Raw genomic sequence first — 12,729 nt, 5'->3', positions numbered from 1 at the left:
GTCGAGTCCAACCCCCTGCTCAATGCAGGAATCCAAGTCAGAGCATCCCTGATAGATGGCTGTCCAGTCTCGTCTTGAAGGCCTCCAGTGTGAGAGAGCCCACCGCTTCCCTAGGTAATTGGTTCCATTGTCGTATTGCTCTAACAGTCAGGAAGTGTCTCCTGATGTTCAGCCGGAATCTGGCTTCCTGTAACTTGAGCCCATTATTCCGTGTCCTGCACTCTGGGATGATCGAGAAGAGATCCTGGCCTTCCCCTCTTAGACAACCTTTCAAGTACTTGAAGAGCACTATCGTATGTCCCCTCAGTCTTCTCTTCTCAAGGCTAAACATGCCCAGTTCTTTCAGTTTCTCTTCATAGGGCTTTGTTTCCAGTCCCCTGATCATCTTTGTTGCCCTCCTCTGAACCCTCTCCAGCTTGTCTGCATCCTTCTTAAAGTGTGGTGCCCAGAACTGGACACAGTACTCCAGATGAGGCCTAACCAGTGCTGAGTAGAGGGAAACTAGTACTTCCTGGATTTGGAAGCTATGCTTCTATTAATGCAGCCCAAAATAGCATTGGCCTTTTTTGCAGCCACATCACCTTGTTGGCTCATATTCAGCTTGTGATCTACAACAATTCCAAGATTCTTCTCGCTTGTAGTGTTGTTGAGCCACGTATCCCCCATCTTGTAACTGTGCATTTGGTTTCTTTTTCCTAAGTGCAGAACTTGGCATTTATCCCTATTAAACGTCATTCTGTTGTTTTCTGCCCAGCGCTCCAGTCTATCCAGATCACTGAATTTTGTTTCTGTCTTCCAAAGTATTAGCTATCCCGCCCAATTTTGTGTCATCTGCAAATTTGATCAGCATTCCCTGCACCTCCTCCTCCAAGTCATTAATACAAATGTTGAAGAGCACTGGACCCAGGACTGAGCCCTTCGGGACCCCGTTCGTTACCTCTCCCCAGTTTGAGAAGGTCCCATTGATAAGCACTCTTTGAGTCCGATTCTGTAGCCAACTGTGGATCCACTGGATCGTTGTTTCATCTAGCCCACTTTGAACTCGTTTGCTCATCAGGACATCATGGGGCACTTTTTATTTATTTATTTATTTATTGCATTTATACCCCGCCTTTTTCCCTCTTGCAAGGAACACAAGGCGGCTTACATTATCCTCCTCCTCTCCATTTTATCCTCACAACAACAACCCTGTGAGGTGGGTTGGGCTGAGAGTCTGTGACTGGCCCAAAGTCACCCAGTGAGCTTCCATGGCCGAGTGGGGGCTAGAACCTGGATCTCCCGGCTCCTAGTCCAACACTCTTGCCACTACACCACACTGGCAAATAGCGTTGCCCTTATTTTCGCCGTAGTCTACGTAATCTTTACGTAGACTACAGCGACCAAATAAGGAACGCGAATGGCGGCTCCCTATGGGGGCCGCCGTTAGCCGTACGCGCTTTTTTTTTTTTAAGTCACCCGTGATAGGCTACGTGACGATTTACGTAGCCTATCACGGCTTACTTTGCAAATCTAGCCGTGATAGGCTACGTTAATCGTCACGTAGCCTATCACGGGGGCGTTTTTTTTTTTTTTTACTTTTCTTGGAATGGCGGCGGTGGCAGCCGGTCAAAAGACCGGCTGCCGCCCCTGCCCCTGTCGAAGCCCTGCCGAACCGCCGCTGCGACCCGCCACCGGGAGCGACATTCGGGAAAGGTAAGTCCCATCCGGGGGGGGGGGGGGAATTTCTCCCCGAAACTACTTCGGGGGGCCAAATACGTTGGCACCCGGCCCCCCGAAGTTTCGGGGAGAAATTCTCCCCCATCCCTACACCTCCCTTTCTGTTCCTCCTGTTCTTTTTGAACAAGTTATATCCTTCAACTGCTGTATTCCAGTCATGAGAGTCATCCCACCAAGTCTCAGTTATACCTACCAAGTCATAGTTTCCCTCTTGTATTAAGAGTTCAAGTTCATTCTGTTTGTTTCCCATACTCTGGGCATTAGTATATAGACATCGAAGACCATGTGCTTCGTAGTCTGGCTTTCTTCCTACATGTGTCTGAAGACTATTATTGGGTGCTATTAGAGCTGTTCTCTCCATTGCAGTGCATGCGCCTACGTCCATTGTTACCCCCAACTTTACATCTCCCTTCCCCGTAGGATTCAGTTTAAAGCCCTCCTGATGAAGTTCTTCATGCTGTGGCCAAACACATTCTTCCCTTCCTTTGTGAGGTGCAGCCCGTCCCTTGCCAACAGCCCATCTTCCAGGAAGTATAGCCCATGGTCCCAGAATCCAAATCTCTCTTGTCGGCACCACCTTCATAGCCAGTCATTAGCCCGGAGTATTTTTCGTTCCCTTTCTGTCGCTCTTCCAACTACTGGAAGGATGGATGAGAAAACTATCTGGGCCCCAAAGTTCTTGAGTTTCTTTACCAAAGCTTCAAAGTCTGATGTGATTTCTTCGTAGCTCCGCTTGGCGGTATTATTTGTTCCCACATGGATGAGAAGAAAGGGATACCTGTCAGTGGGCTTTATGAGTGCAGGCAACCTTTCAGTCACATCTCTAATCCGTCCTCCCGGGAGACAACATACCTGGCAAGTCCACGGGTCTTCGCGACATACTTGGGTCTCGATCCCACACAGCAAGGAGTCTCCCACTGCTACCACTCTTCTTCTTGTTGTAGGCCTGTTTCATCGCCTCTGTTTGACTGACCTTCAGCCTCTTGCTCGCTCTCATGTAGGTTCCCCTGTGATTTTTCCTCTGCAGGCTGTCCTCCAGTCTCATCTGCAAGTACCTGGAATCGGTTCCACAGCTCCACTGCTTCCACTGGTGCAGAGTGGCATCTAGTTCTTCTTCTCCTAATTGTCACCCTTTTCCAAGGAGTATCCTCTACTCCATTTTTCTTCACCTCAGCATTTCCCACTGCCTCATCTTGCTGTTCCTCTTCAAGCTTCTGGTCTTCCCTTTGCTGCTGTAGTTCCCCCATTCTGTCCAAGAACTCTTCATGTTCTCTTATTCCCCGGAGGGTCGACAGTAGCCGCTCCAGTCCACTTACTTTTTCTTCCAGCAGCGTGATCAACTTGCACTTGTTGCAGGTGTAGGCCATGTTGTTCTTAGGCAAGAAAACAAACATGGCACAGGCCTTGCTGGTCACCACCACTAGTCTTGTCCTTCCATTGCCTCTTTTCCCTGTTTGTGTGTAGCTTTGTGATTGTTCTAGACTAGCCTGTGCCTGCTCCTCTACTCAGTAGAGGTTAAAAGCAGAGTCCCACTGGTGTGGAAGTGTGTGTTACAAGACAAATAAATGAAAAAAAAGTTCGTTAAAAAAAAGAAAACAATGTTAGGGGCCTCCCCCTTGACCTCCCCTGCCAAACTCCCCTGGCCACCCCCTGTGTGCTCGCTCCAGTCACTCGCTCTCTGGGAGCTTGCTTGCTTCTGTAGTCCCTGGACCAGCTGGAGCAGCTTGCTCTGCTCTGCTTTGCTCTGCTCGGCTCAGCTCAGCTGGGAGGCGGGAAACAGACTGAAGCTTCCCGCCCACTCAGCTGCTGGGAGTACTCAGGCCACCCACCCCCAATTCAGTTGGAGCTCTCAGAAGCACCTGGTGAGCTCACAGCCACTCAGAAGGATAAAGGGCAGCCCTCTGGGCTTCCTGCAGCCCACTTACCTCTTAGCCTCTGTCTCCTTTGTCTCCTGTATCTCTTCTGCCGCTGCAACTCCCCATCCAACTCCTGTTTGCTCCCCCTGCTCGCTCGCTCTGGTCGCTCGCTCTCTGGGAGCTTGCTTGCTTCTGTAGTCCCTGGACCAGCTGGAGCAGCTTGCTCTGCTCTGCTCTGCTCAGCTCAGCTCAGCTCATCTGGGAGGCGGGAAACAGACTGAAGCTTCCCGCCCACTCAGCTGCTGGGATTACTCAGGCCACCCACCCCCAATTCAGTTGGAGCTCTCAGAAGCACCTGGTGAGCTCACAGCCACTCAGAAGGATAAAGGGCAGCCCCCTGGGCTTCCTGCAGCCCACTTACCTCTTAGCCTCTGTCTCCTTTGTCTCCTTTGTCTCCTGTATCTCTTCTGCCACTGCAACTCCCCGGCCAACTCCTGTTTGCTCCCCCTGCTCGCTCGCTCTGGTCGCTCGCTCTCTGGGAGCTTGCTTGCTTCTCTAGTCCCTGGACCAGCTGGAGGAGCTTGCTCTGCTCTGCTCTGCTCTGCTCTGCTCAGCTGGGAGGCGGGAAACAACACATGGGGAGATGGTGTTCCTCATTATGTAACTATGCAGTGGGTGTCCAAGGCAGTAATACCAATTTGTACACACATCTATTACAGCAATTCTAGTTGTGGTTTTGGGAGCTGGTTTCAGCTTTTCCCAGGTACTGCTTGGAGCACTACAGAAACATGTACATTGACTTGACCAGAGAAAATGCTGGGACAGAACAAAAAAAAATGAATGCATGTACTACAGGCAGTGAGCGCTCTATGGTATTTTTTCCAATTGTTTGAAATGCTGTCATCTATACATAGCCTTACTATAGATCCCTGCTTGGTAATGGGGATGGGGCTGCAATACCAGGAAGCCTGTGAGGAAGGTGGCACAGTCATGAGTGTTTGCCAGACCCTTCTGCTTCTGCCATGGAAATATTGCCTATATTTTGTGGGTAAATTGCTGGCTGTTGGGTCCCTTCACACTGTACCTGTGATGGATCTGCACTTGAGGTATTGTAATCTAGGGCAGAGGTGGGAAGACTTCAGGCTTGCAGGATCTACTTTGTTTTTACTAGAACCCCAAGATCCACCAACCACAGCCTGCTGCAAAAGGCCTATACTTGGAATTAAAGAATTCTAAGCCCAGGAATTTGTTACCAGAACTGAATGGCACTCACAGCTTTTCCACACAAAAATACCTGTTTTCATTTCAGCACTCCTAGGAAGAAGGGTCATGTTGTTGCTCTTGCTAAAGAGTTGAGAGTTAGAAACTCTTGTTGATATACTGAGAATCAGTTGGAGAGCTACCAGCGGATCTAGATCTATCTTCTGCCTGTCCCTGATCTAGGGAAGCCTGAGAGTGAGGGTGACAGTAATTATTGCTGTTTCTCTGCAGGTGGATCTTGTGTGCCATGGAATGACTGAGGTGGTACCAGATAAGGATGGTTCAGACCCATATGAGGTACAGAGGAGACTCTTTTCTTTGCTTTCATGTTGGTTTTGATGTCTTCTATAACCCAAACCATAGCACATGGCAGACAAGCAAGTTTCCTGGGTTGGGGGTGTTTAAATGGGCTGTGGGGTCAGTTGGACAATAAGAGCACATGGCTTGTGTAAGTAGTTTGTGAGGCTGTCATCTGTGTGACGAAGTACAAAACCTCGCATTGCTGTGGCTGGGCAAAAGTGCAGTTCCTTTCCTTCCCTAACTGTAGTTGTCTTACCAACTCTCTATATTATGGTACATACGGCCGTGAAGCTTTTGCTTACCTGCTCATCGCTAACCTCTTGGGAATGCCTCTAAAGAGCCCTTGTCCTGCATTTCTCATCAGGCTCACTTTCTTCTCCATATCTACAGGAACCCAGGAGACGTGGTATCTTCCGGCTGGTGGACAGTGGCAACAACCTCACCACAGATCTGATAGTAAAAAGAATAATTAAAAACAGGTTGGTTCTCCTTGACTTTGGTTCACTTTGTATTTGGCACAATAGGACTCAGATTTTACTGTGCCATCACCTCCCTGTTCTCCTGCACTACACCTGTCGTATTACCAATTAAGTAGAGATTTACAGGAGGGAAAAGGAAGGATCTACAACTAAACAAACAACAACTACAATAACAACCCTGAAGATATGTCGGTAGTACCGCTTGAATGCTGATGCTAAAGTGGAAGGCAAAAGGAAGAGGGGCCGACCAAGGGCAAGGTGGATGGATGATATTCTGGAGGTGACGGATTCGACCTTGGGGGAGCTGGGGGTGGCAATGGCCGACAGGAAGCTCTGGCGTGGGCTGGTCCATGAAGTCACGAAGAGTCGGAAGCGACTGACCGAATAAACAACAACACCGCTTGAATAATCAAAAACAAAGATGGGCTTGGAGCAGATATTCTGTCCTCTGGACAGCTCTTCCTCCCTTAGTTTCAGGTCCGTGTAAATCTGCAGCCTACAATGCCCCATCTGCATGGCCCTCTGCCAATTCTGAGACTGCCGGCACATTCTACATTCTTTGAAAAGAACAGGTATCACAACCAGAATGAAGTGTACAAACATGAACAAGCCTGAGATATTTGCATAATTGACTTGGAGCACTGAATTAGTGCAGAAAGTGGAGAGAAATACAATTCTTCATTTTCTCTCTGTCTGTCAAACCTGGGGTGGAAAGAGTATGGCTACTAGTAAGGGTATAAATGTGTCTTCCACCTCATTTTTGTTGTTGTTGCTGGAAGGTGATATTTTAGGACTGTTTTTTTTGTAAGGGAGAGCTTTTGTACCACGCAATCCATTGTGGCACTAGTGGTTTTTACCCTGGCTGGGCCATTTGATGGGGAACAAACAAATCAAGTTCTTCGACTGTCAGGGCATGCTTTTTTCCACAAGAACTTGGTAGTATTCAAAGTTAAACTGTGTTCTTTCTTATCATGATTCCCTAACTCCAAACAAGCTTCCAGACACCTATGAGAATACATTGTTCCTGAAGCCATTGAATTATGTGTGAGCCCTCCTCATGGCTACCTCCAGTGGTTTGCTTGTGCAGAGGAATTGGTGTTGAAAGAGCCCCTAGAAAAAATTAGGGCCCAGCAGAGCTACAGAAGGGAGCTTTTTTTTTCTGTCCTAGCTACTCGAAGGCACCCATGGAATTAAATCTCGATGCTGTTACAGATCTCTCTTTGTCATTGCAGGCTGGAGTTTGAAGCCCGGAACCAGAAGAAAGAAGCAAAGGAGCTGGCCGTGCTGGAGGCCATGAAGAGAAAAGAAGAGGAAGCAGCACAGGAGAAAGCAGGCCTGAGCAGCCCGGAAGATAATGAGAGCTAGCATGGGGAAGAGTGCAGCAGAATCCTCACCTCCTGGGGCTGCAAGATTTTCCTGGAGGATAGGATACTGCTGCCAACCTCAGCAAGGCCTGTGGTCACAGTTTTCCTGGCTTCAAGTATACCAGCTGTGTATGGGGAAGTTCCAGGATGCTGCTATCTAGTTAGCCCAGGCCCACTCCCATGGGAAGATTTTAACATTGCCCTCCCAATAACTGATTTTAATTCCAGTGAATATTTGCAACACTGTGTGGTTTCACCTTCTGGTAATTTCTGACCTATTGGAACTAGGGAGTGGGGATAATCTCTGCTCAACTTCTTCTGAAATATATACATTTCAGAGCATCCCTCTGATTTCTGCCTGCCAGAGACAATTTTCTAATCTTTAAAGCTGTCCTTTCTGGCATGGTTCATTGTCCGCAGCATTCATAGGATCCCAGGGTACTCGGCCAATAGCGGTACTTTCTGGAAGTGGGCCAGATGCCCTTGGGGGCTTCCCCTTTGTCTCCGAGAAAGGCTGCAGGCTGACTTGCCACTCTATTTCCCAGCTGGGCGCAAAAGGAAAAAGAGAACCAGTCCATAGCTGCTTACACTGCCTTGCATCTGGTGCATTCAAGATCTTTCCAAGCTGTAACAGTGGATAGAGCTTAGTGAGTCCCAGGCTTCCCTGGTGGCAGTCAGTACCCTCACTCCCCTCTGCTCAGACATGCCTGTTTCAGCCCATGGTTAAACAAGAGATCAGTGGGGCTGCAATATTAAATGTTCCCACAGCACAAAAATATGATATAAATCTTTAGAAACCTCACCAAGGCGGGAGCTGCTTCCTAAAGCTCCTCAGCACATTGCTTCACAACTGGGGCTTCACCCTCCTCTACACTGGCCCTGTGGTTCTTGTATTGTATACATCCTGAGCTGAGCGCACTGTCCATTGTATTTAAGTGCTTTATACCGCTAAAGGTGGATGCTTTGAGGTGAGGCTGAGGTGCAGATCGCTTGTCTGAGGCTTCTTTCTCACTCACAGTGGGGAACACACAGGAGCCGTGCATGAGGGTGGGGCTCTTTCCTGCCTGAGCGAGCTCTTTTCTATCTCTCTTGTACATTTTCAGCAGTGGAAATTAATAAAATGTCAATAACTTGTGTTTGTGTCAGTGACTGAAGTTAAGCCTTGAAGAACTGAGAACAGACAGCTGAGGCTCTAGGTCTAACCAAGCAAGGAAGATGTGGTTTCTTTAGTAAGCAGAGTTGTGCTGGATTCTCTGATGCAAGATGGAGGTGAAATGTGTTGTAGTCATTCCTCTTCTGTTTGCCATGAGCTTGAGGCAAGCCTGTGTTCTAATCCCAGAGGGCTACATGGTGCCCCTTCCTGGCATTGGCAGTTGTAATTGTCAGCAGTGAAGGCATCTCTCATTGGACAGAAGCTTTAGACTTGAAGATGATGGGAGTCTTCCAGTGTTACCCTCATATTCCATTAATGAAGACACATGTAACCAACCAAAGTAGCTGGGATTCCTTCTACTGTGGGGTGGGTGGGTCAGAATCCCAACCCAGCCATGCAGTGGCGGAGGGCCAAACTAGAAGAGAGACACAAGCTGCTATCTGATGTTATTTCTTACTGAAATGTCGCTGCAGGGGCTGCAAATTCAATTGCAGCGGGAGAGGGGGTATTTAACCCTTTCCCTTTTAGCTCTGTTCAGATCCAGATTGCCTCTAATCCACTTTTCTTCCTTCAAGGAAACATATTTTATTTTCTTAATATTGCTTGTTTAAGTACCTAACACCATCCTACCATTTTAATTGGGAAGTGCCTGGGCTTAGCCTCATGGTTGTGATATAGGGTTGCCACTCCAACTTGTGGCTGCTATAAAACATATAACTGGAGAGGAGATAGTAACAAGGCCTACATGTTTGGAATGTGTCTTGTGTTAATTTTTCAGAAACCTTTGCGCTCTTAAAATGGGAATTCACAACTGAAGATGGGAGAAAGTGTAATGTGAAAGTAACATACACAATTAGTTCAGAAAGACCTATGAATTGCTGAGCTGCTATCACAATCTCTCAGTTCATGTTGTTTTCACCCTGGGTAAATTGCGTGCATGGTTTCATATTACACTTGCATGTTACCTTCAGCCAGATTGTATCTGTGTCCTTCAGTCTATGGGAAAGAACCTTAGCTGTTGCAAGGATATTCCTTGCTGGGTACAGGGAACTTCTCTTTTTGGTAGCAGTTAAGAATGTTGTTGCATTTACATTTAAAAAGTTACATGTGCACATCCCAGAATTATGCCTGTACTGAAAGTTGCATAGAAGCACAATGGTAATACACATTTCTGTCCTTTTATAGGATCAGCAAAACTTTGGTTTAAGGGACGAGTAGACGTGCTTACAAATTCACTCGTGACCCAAAAAGCTTGGGCTTGGATCCTGAATTGTCCTTCTGTGAACAGAAGGACAGTCTTGTTCACAGAAGAGACCCCAGTCCAATGAACAGGCGACGAGTCCAGTGGATCTGGTGGGGCAGAGGGCAGGATCACTGGAACTAAATCTAGCATCCTCCCCATCCCTTGCAAAGACCCTCGGCACACTTAAGCAATGCATTACAATTTACTAAATTGAAGAATAGTGTCTTACCTTGGTTCAGAAGGGTGGGGCGCTCTCCTGCCTGAGCGAGCTCTTTTCTATCTATCTCTGTCACTCTTGGTTCTGTTTGGTCCTATCTCTTTCACTCATAGCTTGCTGGCTAAAGTTAGTCTGGAGAAAAGGAGTTTGTTGATGGAATCAGGAACTGTGATGCTGTCCTGGAAAGATTTAACCTCTGGATACAATCAAGCAACAAGATCTTTTTTCTACTGTCCTCACACAGTCCAATTCAAAATAAAAACAATATGAATGGATATTGCAAGGCTGCAATTCTATGCGCATTCACATAAGAGTAAGCCCCATTGAACAAAGTGGAAATTACTTCTGATTGAAAGGCATAGAGTTGCAAAAAATCCTAGGAGGGAACCCCTAAAACAGCCCAACAAGGGCTGAGGATGCTCAATGGGCATGCAATATTATGCTGGCTGATTGTAGAAGGGGGGAAAGGAGGGAAAGCCAGGGCTTGGGGAAGGGAATGGGATGTTATTCTAGAAAAAGTCATGCCTGCCTTGTTGGACTTGGAACACTGAACAGAAGCACTCCACACTGCAGCAATTTGTTGCAGGGACTAACAAAAGGGATATAGTCTCCAGTAGAAACCAGTTTAACAAAGGCAAACTGAGGCAAATAGGCAAGTCATTTGATAGAAGTCATGATTGGGAGAGTTTGGGTTAACACAGCACACTAATGCCCTGATTTGAATCTAGGTCCAGACAAGACAGAGGTGTCCGTGGTTACTCAAAAGGCAGATCAGGGAATAGGAATTCAACCTGGGTTGGATGGGGTTACACTCTGCCTGAAGATTCAGGGTTTGGATATACTCCTGGATTCTGCTCTGAATCTGGATACCCAGGTTTCAGTGGTGGCCAGGAGTGCATTTGCACAATTGAGGCTAGTGTGGCAATTGTGCCTGTTCTTAGAGATATCTGACCTAGCCACAATCTCACATGCCCTAGTTACATCCTGTTTGAACTACTGTAGCACTCTCTTCATAAGGCTGCCTTTGACAACTCTTTGGGAACTTCAGCTGGTCCAGAATGCTGTGGCCAGACTGTTGACCTGGTTCATTTATAGGGAGCACCTGAGTCTCTTGTTACAACAGCTTCACTGGTTATCTGTCTGTTTCTGGGCACAATTCAGAGGTCCGGTTATGACCTATAAAGCCCAGTATAGCTTGGAACCAGGCCACCTGAAAGACCACCTCCCCTGTGAGGCTGCCCAGGTTCCACAATCTTCCAGGGAGGCCCTTCACTCGGTCCCACTGCCATCAGAGGCACATTTGGTGAGGATGCAAGGGATAACCATCCTGGTGGCTGCTCCCTTGCTCTGGAACTCCCTGCTGTGGGAGGCAAGTTGGCCCCTTCTCTGTTGTCCTTGTGCCAGCAAGCAAAGATGTTTTTATTCAGGTGGGCCTTTGGCAGGTCTGTTGCTTTTAATTTATTTGTTTCTATGAGTGTTGTAACTGAGTTTTTATTTTAACCTTGGCCTTGTTGCTCTCCACCTTGAGCATCATTTTTGTGTAGAAAAGCGGGGTATGAATCAAATAAATCAAATACATTTCAGTCAGGGGAGGCTGGTGTATCCAATTTCAGGGGGGGGGGTCCATTTTGGGTTTTAGCTGCAACCAGCCAGATGTCTAAAGGAGCTATCCAAGGTGCTGAACCCTATCCCCCAAAATGAGTCCAGAACTTTGGATATCTCCTTCAAACTTCTGGCTGGTTGTAACTAAAACCCAGAATATAATCTCTACCCCACCAAAATCTGATCCACCACCCTCCCCTGATTTCAGTGCCCCACAGCTGGTACCCACTTCACCCCAGGAGTGCATTGTGATGCTGTCCCCACAGAGTAACTCCAAGAAACGCCCCTTTTGTCCCACCTTGACCTGCTCCACCCAGCCAGACTTTGCACAGAATTTAACCCCAGGAGTGCAAAGCAGGGGGTTCTTGGGGTGTCTGACTACTACAGAGTAATACCAACCATGCACACACAGCAGCATGTCACATGCTAACATGTAGCAATATGCCACACGCAAAATAGACAGCACCACATAGCAGCATCTCACATGCAAATGCGCAGTGCCATATTGCAGGCAAACATACCAAGCCCGGTGTCAGCATCTGGTCGGATTATACCTCTCACATGGTAGCTTCACCTTGCCAAATATCCTACTATGAGACAAAATGTCTTGTTGTCATTATGATAAGTAGAATTTTAATTAATTCGCTCTGATAGTGAACTGGGGTGATCAAGTCCATATCGTTTTGGAGATGAAACGCGGCCACCCAAACTCAGGTACTGAATTCGACAAACATGCAGGACTCCTTAGGTACGCAGGACAATACACATTTATAAAATAAATGAAATTTAGAAAACAAACCCACAACAGCTGTGTGAGCATCCATGAACTATGGAACGTTGGGATCATAGAGAAAAGAACATTTACAGTCAGTCATTTCATTGTCTGGAGAGGGGATGTCGGCAGTCACACTGAACATCAAAGACAGGGTTTTCTATCTTGACTGCTGCTTGTTGTTTGGATGAGGCAGGAACATGGCACTACCTAATCACAGCTAAAATCTGGATTGCTCCATTGGCATCTAACATCCTGAATTTCTCCATTGTTTTCTATGGGCTGTTCAAACTTCTGCCCTAGAGAAGAAGGTTTCCTTAACAGATCAGTTGGGAGGTGGGTGGGAAGGAAACTGGAGGTTGGGTGGGCGGATTGCCTGGGTTGAAGCCCCAGCCACTGTAATAATGCTGTGATGTCTACAGAGAGTGGCTTGGCAAAGCAAGGCACCACCAAACATACCATATTTAATGGGGGTGAATTTCTCTGGGGACCATGTGACAGTTTCACACTGTTCCAAGGCTTTAATTTTAGGGTGGCCGCTTTGTTGTTGTTGTTCAGTCGTTCAGTCGTGTCCGACTCTTCGTGACCCCATGGACCATAGCACGCCAGGCCTTCCTGTCCTGTGCATTGCCAAAAAAGAAAAACAGAAAATGCATCACCAAAAAAGAGAACAGAGATTTGCATTTTCTAATGTATATGTATGAATGCAAATTTAGAAAGAATTGCCAATTAATTATTAAACAGAATTAACTAAGAATTAAACAGAA

The 12,729-nt window shown here is 47.1% G+C and overlaps 1 protein-coding gene across 1 annotated transcript in view; it reads left to right on the top strand.

The window, feature by feature from the left end:
- PCYT2 (phosphate cytidylyltransferase 2, ethanolamine) overlaps window positions 1–11,346 on the top strand; it is a 33,705-nt gene extending 22,359 nt beyond the window's left edge. The window contains exons 11-13 of the mRNA XM_084837833.1: window positions 5,064–5,129; window positions 5,523–5,611; window positions 6,844–11,346. Coding sequence (XP_084693959.1) covers window positions 5,064–5,129; window positions 5,523–5,611; window positions 6,844–6,976 — 288 coding nt within the window. The 3' untranslated portion in view covers window positions 6,977–11,346. The remainder of the gene's footprint in view (window positions 1–5,063; window positions 5,130–5,522; window positions 5,612–6,843) is intronic.
- The last annotated feature ends 1,383 nt before the right edge of the window (window positions 11,347–12,729 follow it).

The sequence above is a fragment of the Heloderma suspectum genome, chromosome 2 (genome assembly GCF_057233095.1).
Source record: "Heloderma suspectum isolate Gila_16-S chromosome 2, 16-S_ref, whole genome shotgun sequence".
In the NCBI taxonomy this organism is placed as follows: Eukaryota; Metazoa; Chordata; class Lepidosauria; order Squamata; family Helodermatidae; genus Heloderma; species Heloderma suspectum.
Note: the sequence above shows the minus strand (reverse complement) of the source record. Positions and strands in the feature narration are given on the sequence as shown.